Below are 24,376 nucleotides of genomic sequence, written 5' to 3'. Positions count from 1 at the left end.
TGTGGGAGAGGGCAAAAAAAAAAATCCATACTACCTACCAAAAATTCAGACACACTCAATGATTCAACATGCTTCCATTAATGAAAGCACATGGCAGCAACAAAAAATTCAAAGCAGAAAATAACTGGGCCACCAAAGGGTTAACTAATGGCTTTTGGAACTGGAATACCTAGAAGTCCATCCCTGACCTTCTAGAAGCCCTGGAGTTCTCAAATGAGCATTTTTGAATTCAGAGAGAAAAGTGAGACAGACACAGAGAAAGCATCAGGAAGAGAGGGAGGAGAGAGAGAGAGAAGAATACAGAGAGAGCTGTGTGTGAGAGCAGTGCCAGACACAGGTATGACACTGCTGGGAAAACGAATTCCTTAAGAAGCAAGCTGAGGCCGTGTGGGATTCAGGGGTGCCTGAACATGAGTCCCAGTCAGACTGCCCTATCCACTCCTGTTCATGTAGCTCATTTAGTCTGATATTGCAGTCATCTCTCAATTATCCACACAAAGAGAAGGAAATACTAGAATGGATAATCTAGAAAGAGAAGATGATTCAAAGCATTTGATAATCTAAAATTATCTCTAAGTGATTCTGGAATATACTATGATACTTATATTTGATTATGGGTTGTATCTACTATTCTGGGTGCCCCCCGCATCCCACTCTAGCTTAGAAAATCTGTCTCCAGAGGTTATTGTCTGTTTGCTTCATACCTCACTGAGGGCTAAGAAAATATGGACAAGTGGAAGGCGGAGAGCCTGGGCTTTAGTTCTAGCTCCATTACTAACTAGCTTGTAAAACCTTGGTTAAGTCATGAACTTCTCTGTGTTGCAGTTTCCTTACTTGTAAATTAGGGACAAATCATCACTGTCCATCCCATCTCAAAGGAATGTTGGGAAACATAACTGAGGTCCTAGCTACGAATATGCTTTGAAAAGTCCCCATTCCTGTAAAGTTTTCCCAGGCCACTGTCATCTCTCTTCTTTGATCTCATGTAGTACACATCCTTTGTCATTCAGATTATTCTAATTAGCACTTTTTTAATGCTCTCTGTGTTCTTCTGCCTCCTTTTCTGAACTATAAACCACATGAGGCAGGGACCATATCTAATTTAACCCAGTATTCGCCACATTTAGCACAGTGGTCAACACACATGCACTCAACAACAAATAATGGTGTAGGAGACAAGTACAGAGTGCACAAAGGATGGAGGATGAGGAGGAAAGCAAAGGTACTGTAAACCATAGAGGTTAGAAACTACATAATTACATACATACTGTCCACCTCCCAGATAACGTGGATTACTGCACCCTGCCCGTGTAACCACATAAGTCTCCAGCAGAAAGTGTGACATGGCTTCAGTTTCAGTCTGGGATAGGGCTACACTTGATAGGCCAAGGGTGAATGAACTAGAAAGTCATGGCCCTAGGTACTCCAGGAAGCCAACTAAGATCCTGACCAAGTCTTAAATCAGGGGCAAAAAAAAAAAAAAAAAAACCCTTGGGATGACACTGGGAATAACAGGTCTTAGGCCCACCTTAGTCTTTGGCTGCTATGGGTTCTTTTCAATAGCCTTGACCAGGAAGCATCACAAGGTAGTCCAAGTAGCCCTCTACTGAGTCATAGAAACTACTGTCTGCTTACCTTACACCCTCGCTCCTCCCCACAACACCTCTCCCTCCACCCAACACCACTCCAGACTTTGGGGTTGTACTCACACTGAAGTTTTTCCTTCACTTCTGTGCCACACAGGCATGCAATCCCAGTCTTAAAGGACAATGCCCGCATCTTTCCACTGCGACCACTAGGTTTAAAAGAAGAGACTGAGAATACATGTAAAAAGTTAACATCTTGGCCGTCTTTTTCCCAGCAAGGCTCTGTGCCGACCATGTCCCAAGCTGAGCTGGGTCCTGGTCTACCATGGGAGCAACTTCTTCCCACCATGCCCATTCTAGGGTGTGCCACTGAATTTCATACTGGAGACTCCCAGGACAGAAAGACCTCACCTATCAAAAACATTGAGGAGCCAGTTGAGGCTCATGTCCACACAGAGTGGCACATTGACCAAGATGCCTCTTTCCTCCTCCAATCGTTCATATAAGGCAGTGAGGCAGTGAATGACCTCCACTACATCCATCACATGCTCACTGGCCTGTAGATCATGCTCATTGAAGATATCCAGGGCTGTGGTTAAAGTTACAAGGTCCACTGGAAAAGAAAAGAAAGAGGGAAAAATATAGCCAAAAAGAGAACCTCAGGGGTTAGACAAGGAGACAAGGCCATCATTGTCATCAAATTTGACTCATTCAGACCAAATTCATCCTTTACCAAGACCCTCAACTCAAGGAGAGGGAAGGCAGAAAAGACCCCATAAATTAACCTAAGATGTTTCTATACCTGTATGTTCTTTATTTGACATCATTTTCAAGAAGATGGTGGGATGTGAGTTAACTCATCTCCTACGTGTATTAACTTCCAAGTGACTAAATTCTCTCTCTCTTTTTTTTAATTGTCCTTTAGGTGAAGGTTTACAGCCCAAGTTAATTTCTCATTCAAAAATTTATACATATATTGTTTTGAGGCATTGGTTGCAATCCCCACAATGTGACAGCACACTCCGCCTTTCCACCCTGGGTTCCCTGTGTCCATTCGACCAGTTCTATCCCTTCCTTCCTTCTCATCCTGCTTTTGGACAGGAACTCCCCATTTGGTCTTGTATATCTGAATGAACTAAGACGCACCTTACTTGCATGTATTATTCTTTGTTTTATAGTCCTGTCTAATCTTTGTCTGAAGAGTGGGCTTCGGGAATGGTTTCAGTTCTGGGTTAAGAGAGTGTCCGGGGACCATAGTTTCGCGGGTTCCTCCAGTCTCTGTCAGATCAGTAAGTCTGGTCTTTTTACATGAATTTGAGTTCTGTTCCACTTTTTTCTCCTGCTCTGTCCAGGACTCTCTGTTGTGTTCCCTGTCAGGGCGGTCATTGGTGGTAGCCAGGCACCATCTAGTTCTTCTGGTCTCAGGCTGGTGGAGGCTGCGGTTCATGTGGTCCTTTAGTTCTTTGGGCTAGTATTTTCCTTGTGCCTTTGGTTTTCTTCATTCTCTTTTGCTCCAAGTGCGATGGGACCAATAGATGTATCTTAGATGGCCGCTTGCAAGCTTTTAAGACCCCAGACGCTACTCATCGAAGTGGAATGTAGAACATTTTCTTTATATTATAAACTATGTTATGCCAACTGACGTAGATATCCCCTAAGACTATGGTCGCCAGGCCCCAGCCCCAGCTACTCTGTCCCTCAAAGTGTTTGGATGTGTCTAGAAAACTTCTTTGCTTTTGCTTTGGTCCAGTTGTGCTGACTTCCCCTATATTGTGTTATTGTCCTTCCCTTCACTGAAATTGATCCTTATCTACTACCTAGTTAGGGATTACCCCTCATCCTCCCTCCCCACTCTTGTAACTATCAAAGAATACTTTTGTGTGTGTGTATTTGATTGAATCTCATTTTAAGTTTCTCTGTCTTTATACGTTTCAACCAAAACTAGGTTTGTCCTTGAACTTTGTTCTGAGAAGGTAGACACTGGCTACCAAGTCTCAAGTATGACTGAGTAAATGTGAAGCTTTTTATATTAGCTTCAATGCTGAAATCATCCTAGCCAGGCATGGCTGGGCAAGGAAGCTTTAATGGACAGTTTCCCTGAGAAAGGCCAGAAGCCACATTATGTTTGCAGCCACTTCATCCCCTAACCACTGGCATTTACTCAACAATTCTGCTGATACATCCAATAACCCCCAAATGGCAAAAGAACACAAGCCCCTAGTGACTCCAAATCATGGGCTGGGATACTTTCTGCCACAGAGCAGTTACTTGATTATCCACATTAGGCAGAGAAAAAGCGACAGGAGGAGGAAGGCCTTGGGGTTACTTTGGGAACCTGGGGTTGGGGGAGAGTAGAGGGGCCCTGAAAAGAGCAGGTGTCCACAGCCAACATTTGTCAGCTTTTAGAGAGTTCCCACCATGATGGGATGAAAGTGGAAAACAGCAGGCAGATGAATAATAGGAGGAGTAGGGTGAAGGTCATAAGAGAAGCACAGTGGGATACATACAGCGCAGTGCCTTCTGGACTCTGCGTAGCTTCATGGCAGTGCGATAAGCAGAGAACTTAATGTTGTTCAGATCAGCTGCAAAGAACGGAAAGAGACCCACTCTAATCAGGGAAATTCAAGTTAAAACCACAACAAACATTCCTTAGGGGGCACTGAGCTACCACCAAGGGTGATGGAATAATTTGGCAATGGATAGTGGTGATGGTTACACAACATGATTAATGTCACTAAATTGCACATGTGAAGAATGTTGAAATGACAAATGTTTTGTTACACATATATACTTGCCATAATTTCAAAAATATTGATTAAAAAAAAAACACAGCACATACACAAATACCATTTTATACCCACTAGGGAGTGGGGGAGGGAGCCCTGGTGGTTCCGTGGTTAAGAGCTCGGCTGCTAACCAAAAGGTCAGCAGTTCAAATCCACCAGTTGCTTCTTGGAAACCCTATGGGGCCATTCTACTCTGTCCTGTAGGGTCACTATGAGTCAGAATCGACTCAATAGCAACAGCTTTGGTTTTGGTTTAGATTGGCAAAAAAACAAAAGTTGTCAGTAATAATGTGGATCAATGAGAACTGCTGGTGGAATTGTAAATTAACACAATCAGTTTGGAAAAGAATTTGATATTACTAGTAAAACTTCACATTCACATATCCTACAATCCAGCTAGCTATCTTTCCTAGAGCAGTGATTTTCAAACATTTTTAACCAAGACTCATAGTAAGAAACTCATTATCATTTTATATCATGACCCAGTACATATACAAACACATACCTGTACATGTGCACATAAACAACTGAAACAAACATTTCAGGAAACAATACCTAACTAGATTTGATAAACTTAAGAACATTACAAAATTAATATTGAGTATGACTCCTGCTACGTATCTGTTGCACTTCCATATTTCCTAGTCTTTTTCAATTTTTTAAAATGCCATCACAACATACTGAAATGATTTTATGACCTGTAGCCTGAAGAACATGCCCTGGAGAAATTCTTGTACAAGTGCACCAGAAGACAAGTGTAAGAACTTCTTACTAGCCTTGTTCTTATTAGCTCCAAACTAGAAATAAGCCAAATGTCCACCAACAGTAGAATGGCTACATAAAATATGGCATATCCAATGGAACACTCTAGAGCAGTGGAAATGAATGAACTATTAGTCACATTCATCAACATGGATAACATTTGCAACATAATGGTGAGACCCTATTAGTAGCCAAAAAAAGGCACAATCATTGCAGCCCTGGCAGTGTCTTTCAAAGAGGGTGAGACTTCACATCTATAAGCCTAATTTCCTAACATGATGATAAAATGGTCCAGGGGAAAATGTAGAGCCCCAGTTAAGTGAGATGCAGAAGGCAAAAGGAGTAAGGCTGTTGGAGGAAAGGACAAGGCACTTAGTTCCACCTTCACTGCTTGTTAAATGGAATTCCCTTGTACTCTTACAGGACAAAGGCATCTATATATATTCCCACCCTGTACAGGAACCTCCACATTCTTACCTAGGGTTTGGTATAACTCAGTCATCTTGGGATGGTCCCAGCATGTGGTCTGGGCCTGATGGCTACAAACAAAAGCATCAATAGCACCAGGGTACACACCACCTTCCTCCCCACCAACACACACATCACTTTGTGATAGATTGGATGCAAGAAGTTGCAGGATCTGAGGGTGAACCCTAAAGATCTCAAAGCCCAAGGGATTCACCTTTACCCAGGTAGAATTTTGAGCTCTTGAGATGAGTAGAAGGAAAAACTGGACTGGACGGAGGAATCCCAACAGACAAGGAGTGACAGGGACAGGCAGAAAAAAGACAGGTGAGGGAAGGGGTGGGGAGGTGACTGACCCGCTTCTGATTCAGATGGTCACTCACTTGATGTAGTAGGGAACTTTGTTGGGTGAAATTGCTCTTTCCCAGGGAACCTGGACGGAGGCTGGTAAGATAGAAGAGAAGGAGAAAGAAAGCTGGCCACTAAAGCTCTTTAGGCCTCTGGCCATTACCATACTCTCTCCTCCCAAAGAGATGGCCAAGTCCAAAGAGGATGTCTGATTCTCACTGCCCCTGAGAGTGGAGCAAAACTTTTAATGAACAAATTTCTCTCTCTTATGTTATAGAGCAAGGGATGAAGAGATTGTCACTGATACCCTAACATAGCAGAGACTTGTCAAGGGCAGGTACAGGAATACCTGACCTTGGCCATCCTCCTAATTCTCTCCCTAAGCAGGTTGCTGTCTCTACCCATTCAATTGCAGGCAGCTAGAGGGTGGCTGTGGATGTGAAATGGACCCCACTTTCCTCATGGGACTCAAAGCCCTTCCCTCAGAAAGATAAGCTTCTCAGTCCTGTGGGACAATAATAACTGGTACTGCCCATTGCTCTCTCTGCTAAGGAGCTCTGGAAAAGCATGCCTCTCTCTGCCCCAAGTCTTTATCTTCTGAATGTTCCAAGAGAGGCCCAAGTTACCTGGCCAATCTCCTGGTTTGCAGTTTCCCTGGTTACAAGAGTCCTCTGCAGGTATAGCTGCATGCCAGTGATTATAATAGTGATAATAAATGTCTCAGTTAATATTTCTTGAGCTTCTACTACGTGCTAGATACTATGCTAAACGCTTTGTGCGCATAGCTCATTTTCATCTGGATATTCTCATTGGAGTCCCTGGGTAATGCAAATGGTTAATGCGCTCAGTTGTTAACCCAAAGGTTGGCAGTTTGAATTCACCCAGTGGCATCTCAGAAGAAAGGCCTGGCAATCTACTTCTGAAAACTCAGCCATTGAAAACCCTATAGATACTCTGACACACATGGGGTCACCACGAGTCAGAATTGACTCAACAGCAACTTGTTACTGGTTGTGTTCTCATGATCTCCACTGCTACCACCCTGGTCTGAGCCACCATAATCCTTTACCTGGATTATTTCAGTAGGCCTTCTAACAGGTCTCCCTGCTTCCACTCTTACTCCCCCAAAATCTATTCTCAACACACTGACTCTGTTAAAATGTAAGTCAGGTCATGCTACCCCTTGGCTCAAACCCCTCCAAAGGTTCTCTATTCCATTCAGAATAAAATCTGAAGTTCTTACCATAGCCTCCAAGGCCCTCCATGCTCTGAACCTCCTGCTACCATTCTGACCTCATCACTTCTTTTCCTCCTTGCTCACTTCCATACCAGCCTCCTGGCTGTTCCTTAGGCATGCCCCTGCCTTAAGGTCTTAGAAGCTGCTGTTCCCGCTGCCTTTTATGCTCTTCCCTCAGGTATCTACATGATGCATTCCTTCACCTCCTTTAGGCTTCTGCTCAATTGTCACCCTCTCAGCGAGGCCTTTCTTAACTATCCTATTCAAAATTACAATGCCTCCCACCTTAAGTCCAGCACTCCCTATTCATGACTTCCCCGCTTTAATTTTTTCCATAGCACTCGTCACCAATTGATGTTATAGATATATTTTTACTTATTTGTTTATTGTTTGGCTTCCCTCACTAGAATGTAAGCACTACAAGTCTAAGGATTTTTGTCTGCTTTGCTCACTGTGCCTAGAACAGTACCTGGCCCATAGTCAACCCTCAATAAATATTGTTTAACAAATAAAGTCATTTAATTTATAACCCTATGAGCTAGAAAATGCCCTTGTCCTCTTTTTTTCAGACGGGAAAATTGAGGCCCAGAAAGGTTAAGCTACTTTTCCATGCTCGCACAGCTAGTAAGTTGAGGAGCTATGACTCAGACATAGATCTATCTGATTTGTGAGCCTGTTAACCACTATACTACACTGCTTTATCCTTTCTGCTTCTTGGATGCCAAGGTATACTGAGATCCCACCAGGCCCCCAAGGGACAACAGCAGACTCTCTTGGAAGGTGGTTGAGGTTCTGTAAGTAAAATCCAGTTTGGCTCACGTACAGGAGAGGAAATGCTGTGATCCTGGCCCAAAGTCCCGGTGGGCATCCTGGAGCTGCTTAAGCCTCTCGCTAACTGACACCTGTGGAAAGAACAGATAAGAAGTAAGTGGATTCATTCCAGGAATTTAGCGTGGGATTTCTAGGCACCTCCAGGTGTCTTCATGAACTTCCTCATAGACAGGCTTTTCTCCAGTTACAGCTCTTGCTGCCATCATCCAACCCCTCTCCCCCCCATAGTACTCCAAGGGTCAGAGAAAAATATCCTTAATTCTGGCCATCGTCACTCTTCATTTGCCCCTGTCTACCCTGAATGCCCAAATCTAGACAGACCCCTCTCACTGATTCATTTCAATCACTCCCTAAAGCTTAGAGGTTAAGAGTCCTGTTCCCCTGCCCCAAATTCTCTACTCCCCTTTTCCCATGTAGGTCCCATTTCAATACCCCCAGCATTTACTTTGTGCCTAGAGAAGCTTCCCCTCCCCCAAGTCTAGAGGCTCTTCCTCATGGCTCACTCCAGGGTGCTCTTCTACCTGTAGCTGTTTCCACCGGACGTTGATCTGCTCCAGAGCCCGAGAATTCTCCATTGACAAGTGCACATCAGAAATAGCAAGTTGGTGGGCAAGATCATTCACCAGCTTCACTCCATCTTTCATGGGGGAGAATTCTTCTCTGAATAGCTGTACAAGCAGAACCCGAGTCACACAGGAGACAGAGAATGGGAAGGAAGAACCATTAGTCATTCCCTTAAACTCCTCCCTCCTTACCCAGAGGTTTTGTTTCAACAACACAACCTAGGCACTTGCCTATTAGGGCAACTGGACTAAGGTGTGGGTGGCCACTGTCCTTACCGTCTCCCGCCCCTCCTCTCAGAAAACACCAGGGAAAGAGAAGACAAAAGAAGAAGAGAGGAGACTCCACAGCCAAACCAGTCCCCAAATTCAGCAGCACAAACTAAGGGAGGCTCAGTTGTAGAACAGGCTGACAATGGAGTCTCAGCAGCAGGAACATTGTCAGGGTCTGGGAAGAGCATTAGGTCTCACAGTTAACTGTAGCCAGGTAAGGAGGACCTGGGTACCTTAATAGCCTGGATGTGTTCCGGGAGTGAATCAATGAAGAGATCCCCAATGGGCTCCCATGTAGCTCGGACTCCCTCAGCCTGGATCAGAGTAGTGCTTAATTCTTCCATTGCCCCTTGGATCTCCAACAGCTGCTCCAGTGTAAGCTCGATGTGTCGGTGCTGGTCCACACAGCGCGCTGTCAGCTTCTCCCATAGTTCACTGGCCACTGTCGCCTGCTTCCACACAAAGCGGCTAAGATTCTGAATCCGTTGTCTGGGGGAGGTATCTACAAGAGAAGGCAGGAAGCCAGGTCAGGCCAACCAGGCAATAGTAAGTCGGGAGCCAGGAAAAGACAAAGACTGCCCTTTATGTGTGTACGTGCGCGCGCACATGCACACGCATGCGCGCATACATTTGTCCGGTGTATCTAACCGTACACATACAAATACACGTTTTTCTGTGATTGAGGTTTTTTTTGCATATTCAGTTTAATTTCAGATTGGTTTTTAATTAAACTTTTTATTTTGAGATAATTGTAGATTCACATGCAGTTGTAAGAAATAATACAGAGAGATCCCATGAACCTTTTATCCACTTTCCCGAAATGGTAGCGTCTTACAAAACTATCGTACAATATGATGACCAGGATATTGACATTGGCACAACCCACCAATCTCATTCAGTTTCCCAGTTTCACTTGTATTCATTTGTGTGTGTATTTAAAAAACAAAAAAACCTGTTGCTATTGGGTTGATTCCGATTTAAAAAAAAAAAAGTTGTCGTTGAGTAGAACTGCCCCACACGGTTTCCAAGAAGTGCCGGGTGGATTTGAACTGGCTACCTTTTTGGTCAGCAGCTGTAGCTCTTAACCATTACGCCACCACGGTGTATTTTGTTCTACACCATTTTATTGCATATGTAAGTTTGTGTATCTACCATCACAGTCCCGATACCACATTATTTTATATACTTTTTTCTACTTACTATATCTTGAGGGAAAACCCTGGTGACCTAGTGGTTAAAAGCTACAGCTGCTAACCAAAAGGTCGACAGTTTGAGCCCATGAGGCGCTCCTTGGAAGCCCTATGGAGCAGCTCTACTCTGTCCTATAAGTCGCTATGAGTCGGAATCGACTGGACGGCAGTGGGTAGGCCTATCATGAGGATTTGCCTGTATTCTTAAAAAAAAAAAAAGCAAGGTAAATAGTCAAATATTTTAAGGGGTATCCAAAGTCATATTCACATGACCCTAGGATATGATTTTGCATTAGTGTCCGCTGCCCATGTCAATCCAAAGGAGGGAGACATTTTATGAAGGCTCAGCCAAGAAGAGGTTAGTACAACTTGCCCAACTTTTTTTCCAACTAGTCTTCTAGTTTGTAGGTTTCCTCCACCTCCCTTAGATCTCCCCTCAGAAGCAGATTGAAAGCCCCAGGCTAACTTGAATTGCCCCTGCTTTCTCTTGAGCTTATCCTGTCTGAGGCTTATTGCACAGCACGTTGAACACGAGCTCTCTTGCTGAGGGGCTAGAAGTAAGCTGAGGGTAAACAGCATTGACAAAGGGCTCCTTAATGAAAAGTCCTTCCAGGCCCTGTTCATAGTCTCTCTCTAAAGGTTGAGGACCCTTTTCTGGAGGAGAACGCTTGTGGGCCAATACTCAGACCTAGTCACTAGGAATCCTACCCTGCTGCCTTCTTAGAATCTAAACCTAGAGTGGCCCACTCCACTAAGGGAAGGAGCCAGAAGTCACCAGGGTCAGTATCAAAGAGCCACAGTCACCTTTCCTTGCATATGTGATTATCTAACTTTTTAGATTTTAAAAAGGTCTTATACCCAATCCTTAGGGGACATTGAGCTTCTGTTAAGGGTGATGGAAAATTCAGGAACAGCTAATGGTGATGGTTGAACAACATGATGAAGACATTTAATATCACTAAATTGTATATGTGAAGATTATTGAAATGGCAAATGTTTTGTTAACTCTGTATTAACCAAAAATTAAAAAAAAAATACTCCAGCAAAATTTTTTTTTTTTATTTTATAAATGGTCTCTTATTTGCTGATCGATGAGAGCATTGATACTTGTCTCTTTACATTGGAATAAAGCAGCATGTCTTTTGAAGGACAATACTATACTACTCTTTTTATTCACTGAGTCAGTTCAATTCGTTTGAGCCTTTTTTCTTTTTCATGTAGGATTAAAAGGCCACACACGATGCTCCAGAGAGCCACATACAGCTTTGGGCCACATGCTGGTCACCCCAGTCCAGACTCTGTTCCCTTTGCTTTTTCTTGCAGTATTTTTTTTTTTTTTATGAATCTTGCACCTCCCAACTTTGGACTGCAAGGAGAAAATTACCCTTCTAGGTAACTGCTGAGAAAATGAGTTTGGTGAAGGCAGGAAGGTGTTTAGTGGTACATAGATCAAGAAGGGGGAAGAGAGGAAGATACCCACCTTTACTCTCAGAACGAGGCTCCTCTAATTCTTCAAATGGGTGCTGGGACAGGAAGGCCTGAGCTGACTCTAGTACAGAGTAGATATAGGGACCCCGAGCCTTGACTTCTTCCATAAAGGCCTGTGAAGGTTAGCAACATGGTCAACAGGGAAAGGAAGTCTTTCAATCACTCTAAATTTCCTCCTGCAATTGACAACCTTTCTTCTCTTCAGTGCGACTTGATCCTTTGGCACTATCCTGTGTTTTTGCACTATCCAGAAAAAAAGAGGTTTAGTCCTTCCTATAACCCATTGCCGTCGAGTCAATTCCAACTCATAGCGGCACTACAGGACAGAGTAGAACTGCCCTATAGGGTTTCCAAGGCTGTAAATCTTTACAGAAGCAGACTGACACATCTTTCTACCGGGGAGTGGCTGGGGGGTTCAAACTACCAACCTTTCAGTTAGCAGCCGAGCGCTTAACCACAACCAAGGCTCCTCGTCCTTCCTATAGGCAGGGGAATAAATTCCTGACACTGGAAGGATTTAGTTTGAAATGGGTCTGTCTATGCCACTGGGCGAGTCCCTGGGTGACACAAATGGTTAAGTGCTTGACTAGTAACCAAAAGGTTGGTGGTTTGAACCCACCCAGAGGCACCTCAGAGCAAAGGCCTGATGGTCTGCTCCTGAAAGGTCACAGCCATGAAAACCCTATGGAGCACAGTTTTACTCTGCACCACGTGTGGTCACCATGTGTTGGAATTGACTCGACAGCAACTATTTTTTTTTGGTTGTTGTTGTTATTGTTGTTGCTGCTGCTGTTGCTGTTGTTGTTCTATGCCACAGGGTAGAGAGAAGTGTGGGGATCTTGGGCTGGGAATTTTGGTTCTCTAGAGGACTCAGAACGTCCCCTGTAAGGAGCTTAGAGAAATCAAAACCAGGATGGGCAGGATTCGTGTTAATTTTTTAATTAAACTTTTGTTGAAATATACATAGAAAAAGTACACAAATCATTAAGTGTACATCTTGACGGATTTTCATAAAGTGATTCCATCTGTGTAACCAGTACTGATATCAAGAAACAGCACTCTACCAGCATCCCAGGAGGCCCCCTCATGCCTCCTTCTAGGCACTGTCATATCCTTAAACAACGACAACAAAAACCAGTTGCCGTCGAGTTGATTCTGACTCATGGCAATCCCATGTGTGTAGAGTAGAACTGTGCTCCGTAGGGTTTTCAATGGCTGTGACCTTTCAGAAGCAGATCACCAGGCCTTTCTTCCAAAGAACCTGTGGGTGAGTTTGAACTAACAACCTTCCAGTTAGTAGTTGAGTGCTTAATCAATTGCACCACCCAGGGACTCCTATCCCATCCTTTACCACCTTCCCCCCAAAAAAGAAAACCTGTTGCTGCGAAGTAGACTGCAACTCATGGTGACCCCCATGTGTGTCAGAGAAGAACTGTGTTCCATAGGGTTTTCAAAAGATCCTTTTTGGAACTAGATTGCTAGGCCTTTCTTCCAAAGTGCCTCTGGGTGGACTTGAAATTCCAACCTTTTGCTTAGCAGCTGAGCATGCTAACCGTTTTGTACCACCTAGGGACCGCTTACCCCCAAAGGTAACCACTATTCTGACTTATGACACTACTGATTACTGTTGCCTGTTTATGAACTTTATATAAATAGAATCTTGCAGTATGTATTCTTTTTGTATATGGCTCTTTTTCATTCAACATACTATCTGTAGGATTCATTCATGCTGTGGCATGTAGTTATAGTGTGTTTATTTTCTTGCCATATTGTTTTCCATTCTGCATTCATTTAAAAATATTTGTTGTTATTTTCTGATTATAAAGGTAATGTATGTCACAGGAATCTTAGGAATTTCAGAAAAATATGAAGAAGAAAATGAAAAGCAACTCTAATTTCATCACCTAGGGTTAATCATTGTTAACACTTTGATGTATTTCCTTCCTGTGTTTTATATGTGTACATACACATACATGTATATATTTTTAATACAATTGAGATCCACTTACATATAGTTTTGTATCTTTTTTTTTTTTTTTTGCTTAACATTATATTATGGTCATTTTCCTTCAGGGTCCCCAGGAAAAATCAAGGCAAGATTTGAAAGGAGTCCAACATTTGATGGGAGGAAAGATTTGACTTATTCTGTAGAGAGATACCCACAAACCAATAGGACTGCACACCACCTCCTGTTACTTTAGGAGTTTAATCAGAGGCTGGGTACCTTTCAGGGTAGTAAGAAGGGGTCCCCCCCTGGCCAGCTGAGAGGTGAAACACCATGGCCTCTGTAATTCGAACCTACCGCATGTGTCTCCTTCTCCTGTTGCACCAGGGCCACATCCCCTTGGAGGGGCAGCTGAGCTGACAACTCTTCATCCTTTTGGCTGAGCCAGTCAATAATCTCTTGGAGAGGGAGCTGAAGCTTTCCACTGTGGTCTGAGAAGGCCTCTAGGCGAGCACTGCACACAATGGGTAAAAATGTCACTGTGTGGCCCTCAGTTAATTCAGTTGCATGCCCAGCATCAGGCTGGAAAGGGTAGAAAACTGAGCAGGAGCATTAGGGGATGACAGCTGTCTGGTTCCCCTCTTGCCCTGGCAGGATTTAAATTATGCCTAACTCATCCCGAGGCTGCTCAGAGCCTGCCCTCAGAAAAGGATGCTATTAAGTGGAAAGGGCAAGTTGAGTGACTGTGTGTCTGCCCACACATGTATGAAGAGACATATAAGCAGCCCAAGGGTCCCGATGGATGATAGCAACATAGGCTAGAGGGTTGAGATACGGAAGGAGAAAAATGTGTACCATATAACGATCTCTGTCTGCCTCCCCCACGAATGAACCATGAGCTGAGGCCCAAGATGTAGGAAGCTGGAGACTGGCCAAAGCTGTATGTAGCCATCAAACCCATTCCCCTTAGCTGATAGTAACTATATTCAGTGCCTCCCTACCACCTGGGCCAAGCCATTTACCTAAATTATTGCTTCAGCGAATTCTCACAGCAACTTTATGAAGTGGGCACTACTATTGCCCAGAGAGGTTAAGTAATTTGCCCAAGGTCACACAGTTATGTCACTAGTAGAGCTATGATTTGAACACAGGTTTGTCTGACTCCAGAGCCTACATTCTTTCAATTTCTCTACACTGCCCCATCCCCACTAGAGCCCAGGAGTTTGGGCTTTGATGATAGGAGGCTGGAAGATGTAGGGGGCACAGAGGGGTAGGGAAAAGAGCAGCAACTAATATAGAAACTTCCTTCAGACTCTTACTGAGTTGCCCTTAGCTTAGGGGTGATAATCAACAGATGCGAGTGGAAGGCATAAAAAAACAGGAAGGAAAGCAGTTGAGACCTACCGAGATGGAGGGCAGTTATGAGAAAAAGAGGAGGAGGGACTAATCATGTCCTTCGTTTATACATCAGGACTTTTAAGTTTACAAAGCATTTTCATATCTTATTTGAATCTTCACCACAACACCATGAGGTACTTAAGACAGATACTATTCCTCCACTCATCTTTTTTTCTTAAAAAAGAAAAAAAGCAGAAGCTAAAATTCAAAGAACTCAAATGAATTATCCAAGGTAACACAGCTACTTAAAATTGGGGCTGAAACCCAAATCTCCTGACTTCCAACCCAGGGAGCTTTCCCCAGTGCCAGAAAAGGAAAGGAGAGAGAAACAGATGGAGAAGTTGGGGAAAGGTTGATGCGCAGGCTGAGAGGAGAAAGCAAGTGCAGCAGCAAAAGGAGCCCAACATTGTCCAAGCCAGTTCCCTAAGGCCCCTATTTCTAGGGGTCAAGCCTTACCGGAGGTTGTGAGACTTCTTTTTTATTTCATTCCAACACAGATTCATGGCTGCTGATTCCAGGGGTCCAGAGGCACCAATAGACCCGTTAAACAGCTTTGGGCTTAGGCAGGGAACCCCAGCACCATCCTGAGGAGGCACAGGGGCAGTGGTAGCAGCTCTAACCTGGACAGAAACACAGACATCCAAGCACACAGACAGCTATGATCCCTAGAGTGTGCCACACCCTGGTCTGTGTCAAGCCAAGGGTAGAACAATGGTGAACAAGGGGAGAGAGATGGGCTTGTGTGAGAGCTCAGAAATCCTACTCTCTATGTGTGTGTTCAGAGGGGAGGGGGTGCCAGGTCCTCTCTTGGTAAAGATCAGTCACATGTAACTGCTAACTACTTTTATTACTACTACTCTTATAATTGTAAGTTCTGTCAGTGACTACTGCCCAGATGGGATCCTGGCAGTACTTGCTTAGGTAAGCAACTGTTCAGGATTACCCAATCACTGCCAATTGATAAGCCATTTCCCTCAAGGTGAGCTGTAGGCTCATACCTTAGGGTCCTACAGTTTACCCAACCTTCTAGAAAAGAAAGCTGAGGGGCTGCCCCATAAAGATTCAGGGAGGAAGTAGACTAGCCAGAGAGAGCTATCAGTAGTAGATGTCCTACTTCCCAACTGGACCTAGGCCTTGATGTCCCTTCCTCCCTTCCCTACCATTTCCCACCACCAGTCAGGAACCCTGGAAATAGTCCTAAAGAGCACGGATCATCCTCCATGGACTGAGAAAGGGCTGGCTAAAGCAGCATTTTTTGACCCTGATCTCCAAAGTACTCTGCCTAGAATCGGCAGCTAAGAGGACAAGCTATGCTGTTGTTAGGTGCCGTCAAGTCAATTCCAAGTCATGGCGACCCCATGTTACAGAGTAGAACTGCCCCATAGGGTTTTCTTGGCTATGATCTTTATGGGAGCAGATTGCCAGGTCTTTCTCCCGTGGAGCCTCTGGGTGGATTGAAACCACCAACCTTTCACTTAGCCATTGAGCACTTAACTGTTTGTGCCACCAGGGCTCCTTGGAACAGCCATGGAGCCTGCCAAAGCCTAGTCTTGGACCCTCAAGCTCATATAGCTCATCACTTGCTCTCCCTGGCATTGGTAGGGCCCTATGGGGCATTGTGGGATTTGGGGGAATGGGTAGTAGGGGATGGAAGGAAGAGGAGTGTGAAAGAGGGAACCACATGCCTGCCTGCCCACCTATCTACCTGTTTGCCTTCTCATGGAAAGAAAATCGCTCTGCTCGGGGTTGACACTCCTCTAGTCTCCCCTTTACCCCAAAACATACTTCTTCCCCATACAAGACTCCTTTCCAGGCAATTCAGGAAGCCAATCATCCCAAGAAAACCACAGCCCTCAGCCACAAATAGAAAGGGAAGTGAGGGTGTGAGACCGGCCAAGCTCAGGGCCTGTGCATGTCTGCCTACTGGGGCAGCCTAGCCAGCTTCCCTTCACCATCTGGGGCAAAGCTTTGAACTCAAGTGCTCTCTTGGGTGGGTGGGGAGACCCATGAGCTGACCCTACCTGTGCTGTCTGGGAGCTCCATTGCAGGATCGGGCAGCTCCATGATTATCCCGCAATCCTGCCCGGCCCAATGCCCGGTGAGCTGCAGGCAGAGTCCTGCCAGGCTCTGAGCAAGCCAGCACAGTAAGTGCAGGCAGAGCTGAGCCAGGCCAGGAGGTGGGAGCTGTCATCCTGTTTGTTTACTGACCCCCCAGGAATCTGGAGGGGGCGGCTATGTCAGGGTTTGGCCCGTGAATCAGAGCTTTGTTCCTGGGGAATTCCAGCTCTCTCCCAACTGGGCCCGCCACACCGGGGCCAGGATGGCCCTCCCAGGCTGGCAAGGATGGTGGGAGTGGGACTGGGCATTCCATGGTGCTGAGGAGAGGCATGTAGAGGTAGCTTCTGTTGGTTTCTTTTTCCTTTCCATGGAAGACACAAAGGACTCACTCTGTCTCCAAGTCCACCCCTCTCCTGAGGTGGAGGAAAGGGTCAGACCATTTGGGTGACAATCTTTGATAGGCAATTTTCCCAAGGTCCGGCCAGAGGATGGGCTTGAGAAATACACCTAGGTTGAAGTGTCAGTTAAGCCCTCAGCTCCTAGCTGAAAAGTTGGCAGTTCAAACCTACCCAGAGGCACCTCGGAAGAGAGGCCTGGATATCTATTTCCGAAAGGTCATAGCCATTGAAAACCCTATGGAACAGTAGTTCTACTTCGCATACGTGGGGTCACCATGAGTCAGAATCAACTTGACACAACCAGTAACAACAAGGGTCCCCAGAGGCAGTGAGGAATGCGTGTGGCACACCTGGGAGCAGAGCCGTGGGATGGCAGGATTGGGAAACTGGGGCAGCAGAAGCTGTCTAATTTTGATTATCCTCAGATGAGTGCAGGGGCCAGAAGATTCATCAGGGTCCACTGCGTGAAAATGAGGGTCTGTCTTGCTCTGCCTTTGGGAGGCAAAGAGGAGAGGAGAGGAGGGAGAGCCATATCCTCCCAACCTTTTGCTGCCCTCTGAGGCCAGAGGGAGATGGGTGGTCTATGGGCTTCTCCTTGGACCTCTGCAGAGGAGAGAGATGGGAAAATGGAACCTGTACCTCAATGCAAGAATCTAGTGCCAGGGAGGCTCCCATGCCCTGCCTGTGCTGCCTTGGGCAGGGCAGAGGGAGCATTCCCATAGCCACTGGCCTGAGGGGCAGGGCCTCTCCTAGAAGTGGCCTCTCTTCTCCTTCTCTAACAGACTTGCCTGGGCAAAGGTTAACATTCCAGAGCTGGGCCCCCACCCCTCAGCACTGAGGGAAAACACTTCATCTTTACCAAAAAGGGTTCTGTTCTCATCCTCATTTATCTCCCACAGAGCCTTCTGAGTTTTCCACAGTTCCACATTGTTTCCATGCTGGGGCCCACCTACAGGAATAGTTGGAACAGCTGCCTGACCCTTTTTGGGGGTCCGAGGTGGAGCCAACTGTGGTGGATGGGGGATGGCAGGGATGGCAGGCCAAGAGAGGGGAGTGGCTCTATCTCAGGGCTATAGCTTCACTTAAAATTTTTTTTTTTGTTTTAGGCTGGGATTATTGGGCTCAAGCCAGTCTTGTGGAGTCCTTTGGACTGGGAATGCACCAGAGTTAGAAACAGCCCCCTTGTGACCTAGCCACAACCAAGCTGTCCTGGCTCTGGTTAGCCTTTCATTCCTTCCAGCCTTCTTCTTAGTTTTCTGACTCCCACCTAGCTTTCATACTATTCTCCACCACTGTGCTTCCTCTTTTCTTTCCCCCTTAAACTCACAAGTCCCAACTGGCAGAGCCAATGTTGTTATTGTTAGAAGCTGTCAAGCAATTTCTACTCATAGTGACTCCATATGACAGAGTAGAACAGCTCCATAGGGTTTTCTAGACTGTTGTCTTTTCTTAAAATTGTACTTTAGATGAAGATTTATAGAACAAACTAGCTTCTCATTAAATAATTAGTGCACATCTTGTTTTGTGACATTGGTTACCAACCTCATGACATGTCAACACTCTCCCTTCTCAATCTTGTATTCCCTGTTACCAGCTTTCCTGTCCCCTCCTGACTTCTAGTCCTTGTCCCTGGGCTGGTGTGCCCCTTTAGTCTCATTTTGTTTTATGGGTCTAGGCTGTAATCTTGATGGGAGCATATTGCCAGATCTTTCTACTGAGGAGCCATTGGGTGGATTCAAACCACCAACCTTTAGGTTAGCAGCCAAGTGCTTAAACGATTGGACCGCCAGGGTTGCAAATAATGAATAGTAATCATTTTTTTTTTCCTTTCCCAATTAGTTGCCTTTTACTTCTGGCTTTTACAGCCAAGATGTTTGCCTCTCACTCCCTACTCCCCGCAGGGCCATCTGCCCATCTCTTGAACCTTTGAGACAAAGTCAGGGCAGCGGGGAAGGAAGGAAAAGTGAATAGTGGCAGAGAGGAAGGGAGGGACCTTACCATTCTCAATCACAAGATGAAGCCCTTAGGAACCCTTGCCTAGGTGGTAAAGCTTAGCAGGGGGCAGGGAGTAGGGCAAGCCTTTTGGAGGGCCCAGACTTCTCAATCCCTTGACGCTACTAAAGCCCCAATGTGGAGAAGGGGTGGGTACACGGGCGGACTCGAGAGTTGACCCTGGCTTAGAGAATATGTAAGAGGCAATAATTTTTCCCCGGTTAGATGTGGGAAAACAGCTCAGGGGACCTTACCTCTGACCCCCAAGGCTCTCAAGACTTTGACTTTCCCTCATTATTTTCCTGAACACCGGTTCACCAGCACCCGCATCCTCCATCCCCACTGCCTTCCTCCCTCCCTTCCTTTTCCCTGTATATTTAGTTGCCGCCTGCAGCCCCAGCAGTGACTCAGCACTGTAGTCGCATCTGTGAGGCACTAGGGAACACATTGCTTTCTCACACTCCCATGGCTTCTGGATCCCAAAGTATTGTAGGGCAACTCAAAATATGCTATGCTTCTCCCTTCTCCAGTCAACTTTCCTGTGAACTGTCTTCATTGTCAGGAAAGGGGGTTGTCCTCTTGAGATTACTGCTTCTCACATATCCTCTAACACCTTCCCCTTCCCACCCACCCTAGCAACATGCACAGGCATGAACACACACCATCACCACCACCACCACCATCACCACTCCACATCCTAAGAGAGAAGAGTGAGGAGAAAGGTAGGTATGAAGCTCAGGGAATGCTTACTGAGGTTGAGCCAGGAGCTGTGACTGAGACTAGGGACATGAGAGGAAGAGCTGATGGAAGGAAAGCTATACCTGCAGAATGTGAGGTATGACACAGAGAAGGCAAGCGAAGGTCCTTCTCTGTCCTATGTCTTGCCCTAAATGATCACCTTCTTATGGCACCTCCCCAGATCTGTACACCTTGGGAAGTTAACATGGAACCAGCCCCCCTCAGCCATAGTGGGTCCTTTGGATTGCCAAGCCCAACAGCCTTCCTTTCAACATGTCCCCCGCCATAGAAGGCCTCAAGAGTGATAAGACATGGGCCAGAAGGAAGCCTCATGCTATCCAAATGGATCCATGTATACAAAGAGTATCACTGAGCCTCAGGAAACATGGATACCTATAAGAACCCACACAGATACTTTCTCCACAGGTATGTCTTTTGTTATAGGTCTCTTACCTGAGGCTGGGGGCAAGAACTTCTGAGGCTGCTTCTGTGATGGAATTGGTCAACTGCCCGCCACTCATGACATCGTGGGAGGGTGTAAGGGCATCCCTGCATGACCATAGGTTGTATCAGAACCAAGGCTCATGGGGGGTGAGCATGGGCAGTGTACCCACTGTTGAGCATAAGCACCTGGAAGAGTAACAAGGAGAGATTTAGAGTCAAGACCTAGAAAAGGCCTTTGAGCCCAGCACTTAGCCAGAGGAGCCTTGACTAGTTATGTAAATAGGCCGTCAAAGCTTACTGACCTACCGAATAGTTTTGCCCAGGCCACCACGTACCATTGTTGTTTCTTGTTGTTAGGTGCCGTTGAGTCAATTTTTGACTCATAGCGACCCAGTTTGTCAGAGTAGAACCGCCCCAGGTTTTCTAGGCTATAATCTTTTCGGGAGCAGACCTGCAGCTCTTTTCTCCCATGGAGCCATTGGGTTAACATTGGGTTAGCAGCTGAGCACTTAACAATCCAATTGTTAAGCCACCGTGGCTCCTTATACACCACAAAGGGCTTTATTTAATTACTTATTAAGGGAGTGTCTATTGTTTACCTACTGTGCTTTGTGCTAGAAACAAATGATGATAAATAAAACATCCCTGCTGTCTGAAAGCTCACAACCTGGCAAGAAGGGGGGAAGAGAAGTAGTCACGTAAGCTGATGGCTATAATAAAATGCTTACGTGGCAAATGTTACAACTGAGGTTTGGCCAGAAGGCCAGGGAAACACAGAGTGGTGAACAATTAACTTTGTTTCAGATTGTGCAAATGTTTCAGAGAGATTGGGTTTGAGCTGAGTCTTGAAGGATGAGTAGATGTTTGCACATGCAGAGAAGAGGAGAAGGGCATTTCAGGAAAAAAGACTCCCCCTGTGCAAAGGCAAATGTCACAGAAAGGCATAGCATATTCAGAGAACAGTGAGTTCAGTATGGCTAGAGTTTAGGAGACACAGAGATGAAAAAGACATGGTGTCTGCTTCTGAGAGAGAACAGGCATGGAAAAAAATAAAGTGTATCTTGCATTAATAGCAGAAGTATTTACGGGATGGATCAAAGGGACAAATGAGGGAAAGGTTAGTTCTACCTGGGAATGCCAGGAAAGGTTTCCCTAGTGGAAATAAGTTTGAGGTGAGTCATGAAAGAGAAATTGGATTGTTAATTAGGCAGAGATGATTAAAAAAAAAAGGAACATTCCAAATAGTATGAAAATAAGATGTATGGTGTGTTCAGTACAACCAGACTATAAGGTGGGTGCCTTGTGAGGAGCAGCAGGAGATGAGGCTGAAAAATGAGACTGTGGCCAGATTTTTCATGCCTTGAATGCAAAGCAGAACATTCTAGGCTTTATCTTGCAGACACTGGGGAGGCATTGAAGATTTTAAGCAGAGGAGTGACTTGATTAGCTTTGCATTTTAGAAGGAGCCCTCTGGCTTCCATGTGGAGTGATTCTCTCAAGGGAATAATCCATTAAGAAGTTGTTATAATATCCAGGCAGTTGCAGTGAGGATGGAGTAAAGAGCGTGGATTTGAGATACAGGGAAGGGCTAAAATGTATTGGGCTTGGTGATCAATTGCATGTGAAGGATGAAGGAGGTGAAGAAGTCAAAGCTTTCTAATTGGGGAACCTCACTGGATAATGTTGCCAACAGAATGGTAGGGAAGAAGGGAAAAGGAGCAAATCTGGTGTGGTGGGGGGTGAGGGTAGTGTTGCATAATAAGTTATTCTTGAAATAGGTTCAGCTTTAGATTTTAGGAGCTAAGTTTAGAAAACGAAAGATAGTGAAACCAATCGACAGTTTCATAAATGTACTCAAGTGTGATGAGAATGGGTATCAAAGGTGATGTTTGCAAATGATAAAGGTGGTATCTTTTAGTGCTAGGCAAAGTCATGCAAACCTGATCCAATGGGCAGTAACTGAGCATCTTTGATTCCTGATGCTAATGATTAAATAGCCACCATTTTTAGACTCTATTCCAGTGGTTCTCAACATTTTAGGCATAAGGGCCCCTCCTTAAGATTAAAAAAAAAATTCTCACCTCACTCATAGTCATGATAGTAGCTGTACTTTTAGTACCTACAGATTGAGAAAAATATTTATACATTTAAAGATCTGTGGACTCCTTGCATTAAGGACCCTTCCTTCCTCCTCAGTGGTCCCATGGTCCAAAGACTGGTGACTGTTACAGATCAGCTGAAGGACACTTCGTTGTAGACAAAGCCCCTAAGGATGACATAGCTTCTTATTCTCAAAGAGATTCCCAAGAATGGTTAAAAAGATGATTCATCGCTGATCAGAGACCAGCGTGAAAGACTTAGTCACGCACATAAAAAATGAAGTATTGGTATGGACATCAAGTATTGATAACGGCTACAAAAGGCTTGTTTCTGGGAGTTTATATTAGTGATAGAGGGACAGCTCAGAAAAGGAGGGTGAGAATGGTTGCACGGCTCGAAGAATGTAATCAATGTCACTCAGCTGTACCTGTAGAAAGGGTTGATTTGGTATATGTTTTGATGTGTATATTTTCAACAACAACAACAAAATTAAAAAAAAAATTTAAAGGCTTGCTTGCAGACCTGTTTTTACATTCATTTTTACTTTTGCTGATTACACAAGTAATACAAGTCCTTCATAGAAAAATTGGAAAATACAGTCATAAAGATAAAAAGAAAGATCAACTATAATGCCACCACCCAGAAGTAACCATTACTACCAGGTGTAAAGCCTTACAGTAGTTCTTCTATGAAAAATACATACATTTACTTTTTAAATAAAACCATCATATGATATACATCATTTTGTAGTCTGCTGTTTTCACTTGCCATTATAGCATGGTCATTTTAGAATGTCATTAAATTTTCCTCTAAAACACCATTTCTAGCGGGTGCATAAGTGCTAGAGTATAGTGGTTGAGGGCGTGCACTCCAGAGTCAGACAGACCTAGAGTCAAATCCACACTATTCATCCCAGTAGCAGTGTGGCCTGGGACAAGTTAACCTCTCTGAGCCTCAGTGTCCTCATCTGCTAAATGGGGATAACAATGATACCACCCTCATTGCATTGTGCTAACGATTAAAGTTAATGATGCATTTAAATAACTTAGCACAGTGTCTGGCAATAGAGCACGGCACAATAAATGTTAACTGTAACCATTGTTGTATATCATTCCATTGACTGGATATATGATTATTTATTTTACCAATTAGACCTTTGTTTACAGCTCTTCTGTTTTATAAGTCACAATGCAACGAACATCCTTAGGCATATTTATGATTCTTGCCTTAGAATTATTTCCTAGAAAGGAGGTTCCCAGACCAAGGGGTATGAACCAATTTCAGGCTTGTGACACATTTCTAAATTGCTCTAGAAAAAAGCTACACCAATTTATACCCCCCACATCAGTGTATGAGAGTGCCAGTTTCCCAGCACACTTGCCAACATTAAATATTATTATTTTAAATGATCTTTGCCAATTTTATAAGGGAAAATGGCATCCTGAGAATTATTTTGCATTTCCTTAATTACTAGAGATGCTTAATCTTTTTTTCCCACATTTTTATGAACTATCTCTTTCTTCCTCTTTTGAGATTCACTTCTTTACAGATTAACCTCTTTCTTCTTATTCCTCCACTGACCTGATGCCTGATGGATGCTTCACAAAGCAAAAATAAAATAAAATAAACCCAAGAGTCAAAAAAATTCAGACCTTCTAACCCCAATGCAGACAGAAAAGGAATAAGCTTATTCTGTTCCTGCTATTTTCAGATTTTGCTGCTGACTGTGACCTCAAGTCACTTCACCTCTCTAGGACTTAATTTGCTAATCTGGAAA

General features: G+C 44.6%; 1 protein-coding gene across 2 annotated transcripts in view; it reads right to left on the bottom strand.

Moving 5' to 3' along the window:
• Positions 1-24,376, bottom strand: part of DRP2 (dystrophin related protein 2) — a 43,056-nt gene that overhangs the window by 10,071 nt on the left and 8,609 nt on the right. For both annotated transcript variants that reach the window (XM_010601384.3, XM_010601386.3), the window contains exons 2-13: positions 20,509-20,685; positions 15,326-15,489; positions 13,829-13,985; positions 11,519-11,639; positions 9,082-9,350; positions 8,537-8,683; positions 8,008-8,086; positions 5,983-6,043; positions 5,612-5,673; positions 4,094-4,168; positions 1,998-2,199; positions 1,710-1,795 (exon numbers count right to left, since the gene is read on the bottom strand). In XM_010601384.3, coding sequence (XP_010599686.1) covers positions 1,710-1,795; positions 1,998-2,199; positions 4,094-4,168; positions 5,612-5,673; positions 5,983-6,043; positions 8,008-8,086; positions 8,537-8,683; positions 9,082-9,350; positions 11,519-11,639; positions 13,829-13,985; positions 15,326-15,489; positions 20,509-20,616 — 1,531 coding nt within the window. In that variant the 5' untranslated portion in view covers positions 20,617-20,685. The remainder of the gene's footprint in view (positions 1-1,709; positions 1,796-1,997; positions 2,200-4,093; positions 4,169-5,611; positions 5,674-5,982; positions 6,044-8,007; positions 8,087-8,536; positions 8,684-9,081; positions 9,351-11,518; positions 11,640-13,828; positions 13,986-15,325; positions 15,490-20,508; positions 20,686-24,376) is intronic.

The sequence above is a fragment of the Loxodonta africana genome, chromosome X, assembly GCF_030014295.1.
Source record: "Loxodonta africana isolate mLoxAfr1 chromosome X, mLoxAfr1.hap2, whole genome shotgun sequence".
Taxonomy (NCBI): Eukaryota; Metazoa; Chordata; class Mammalia; order Proboscidea; family Elephantidae; genus Loxodonta; species Loxodonta africana.
This window is presented reverse-complemented; position numbering and strand designations above follow the sequence as displayed.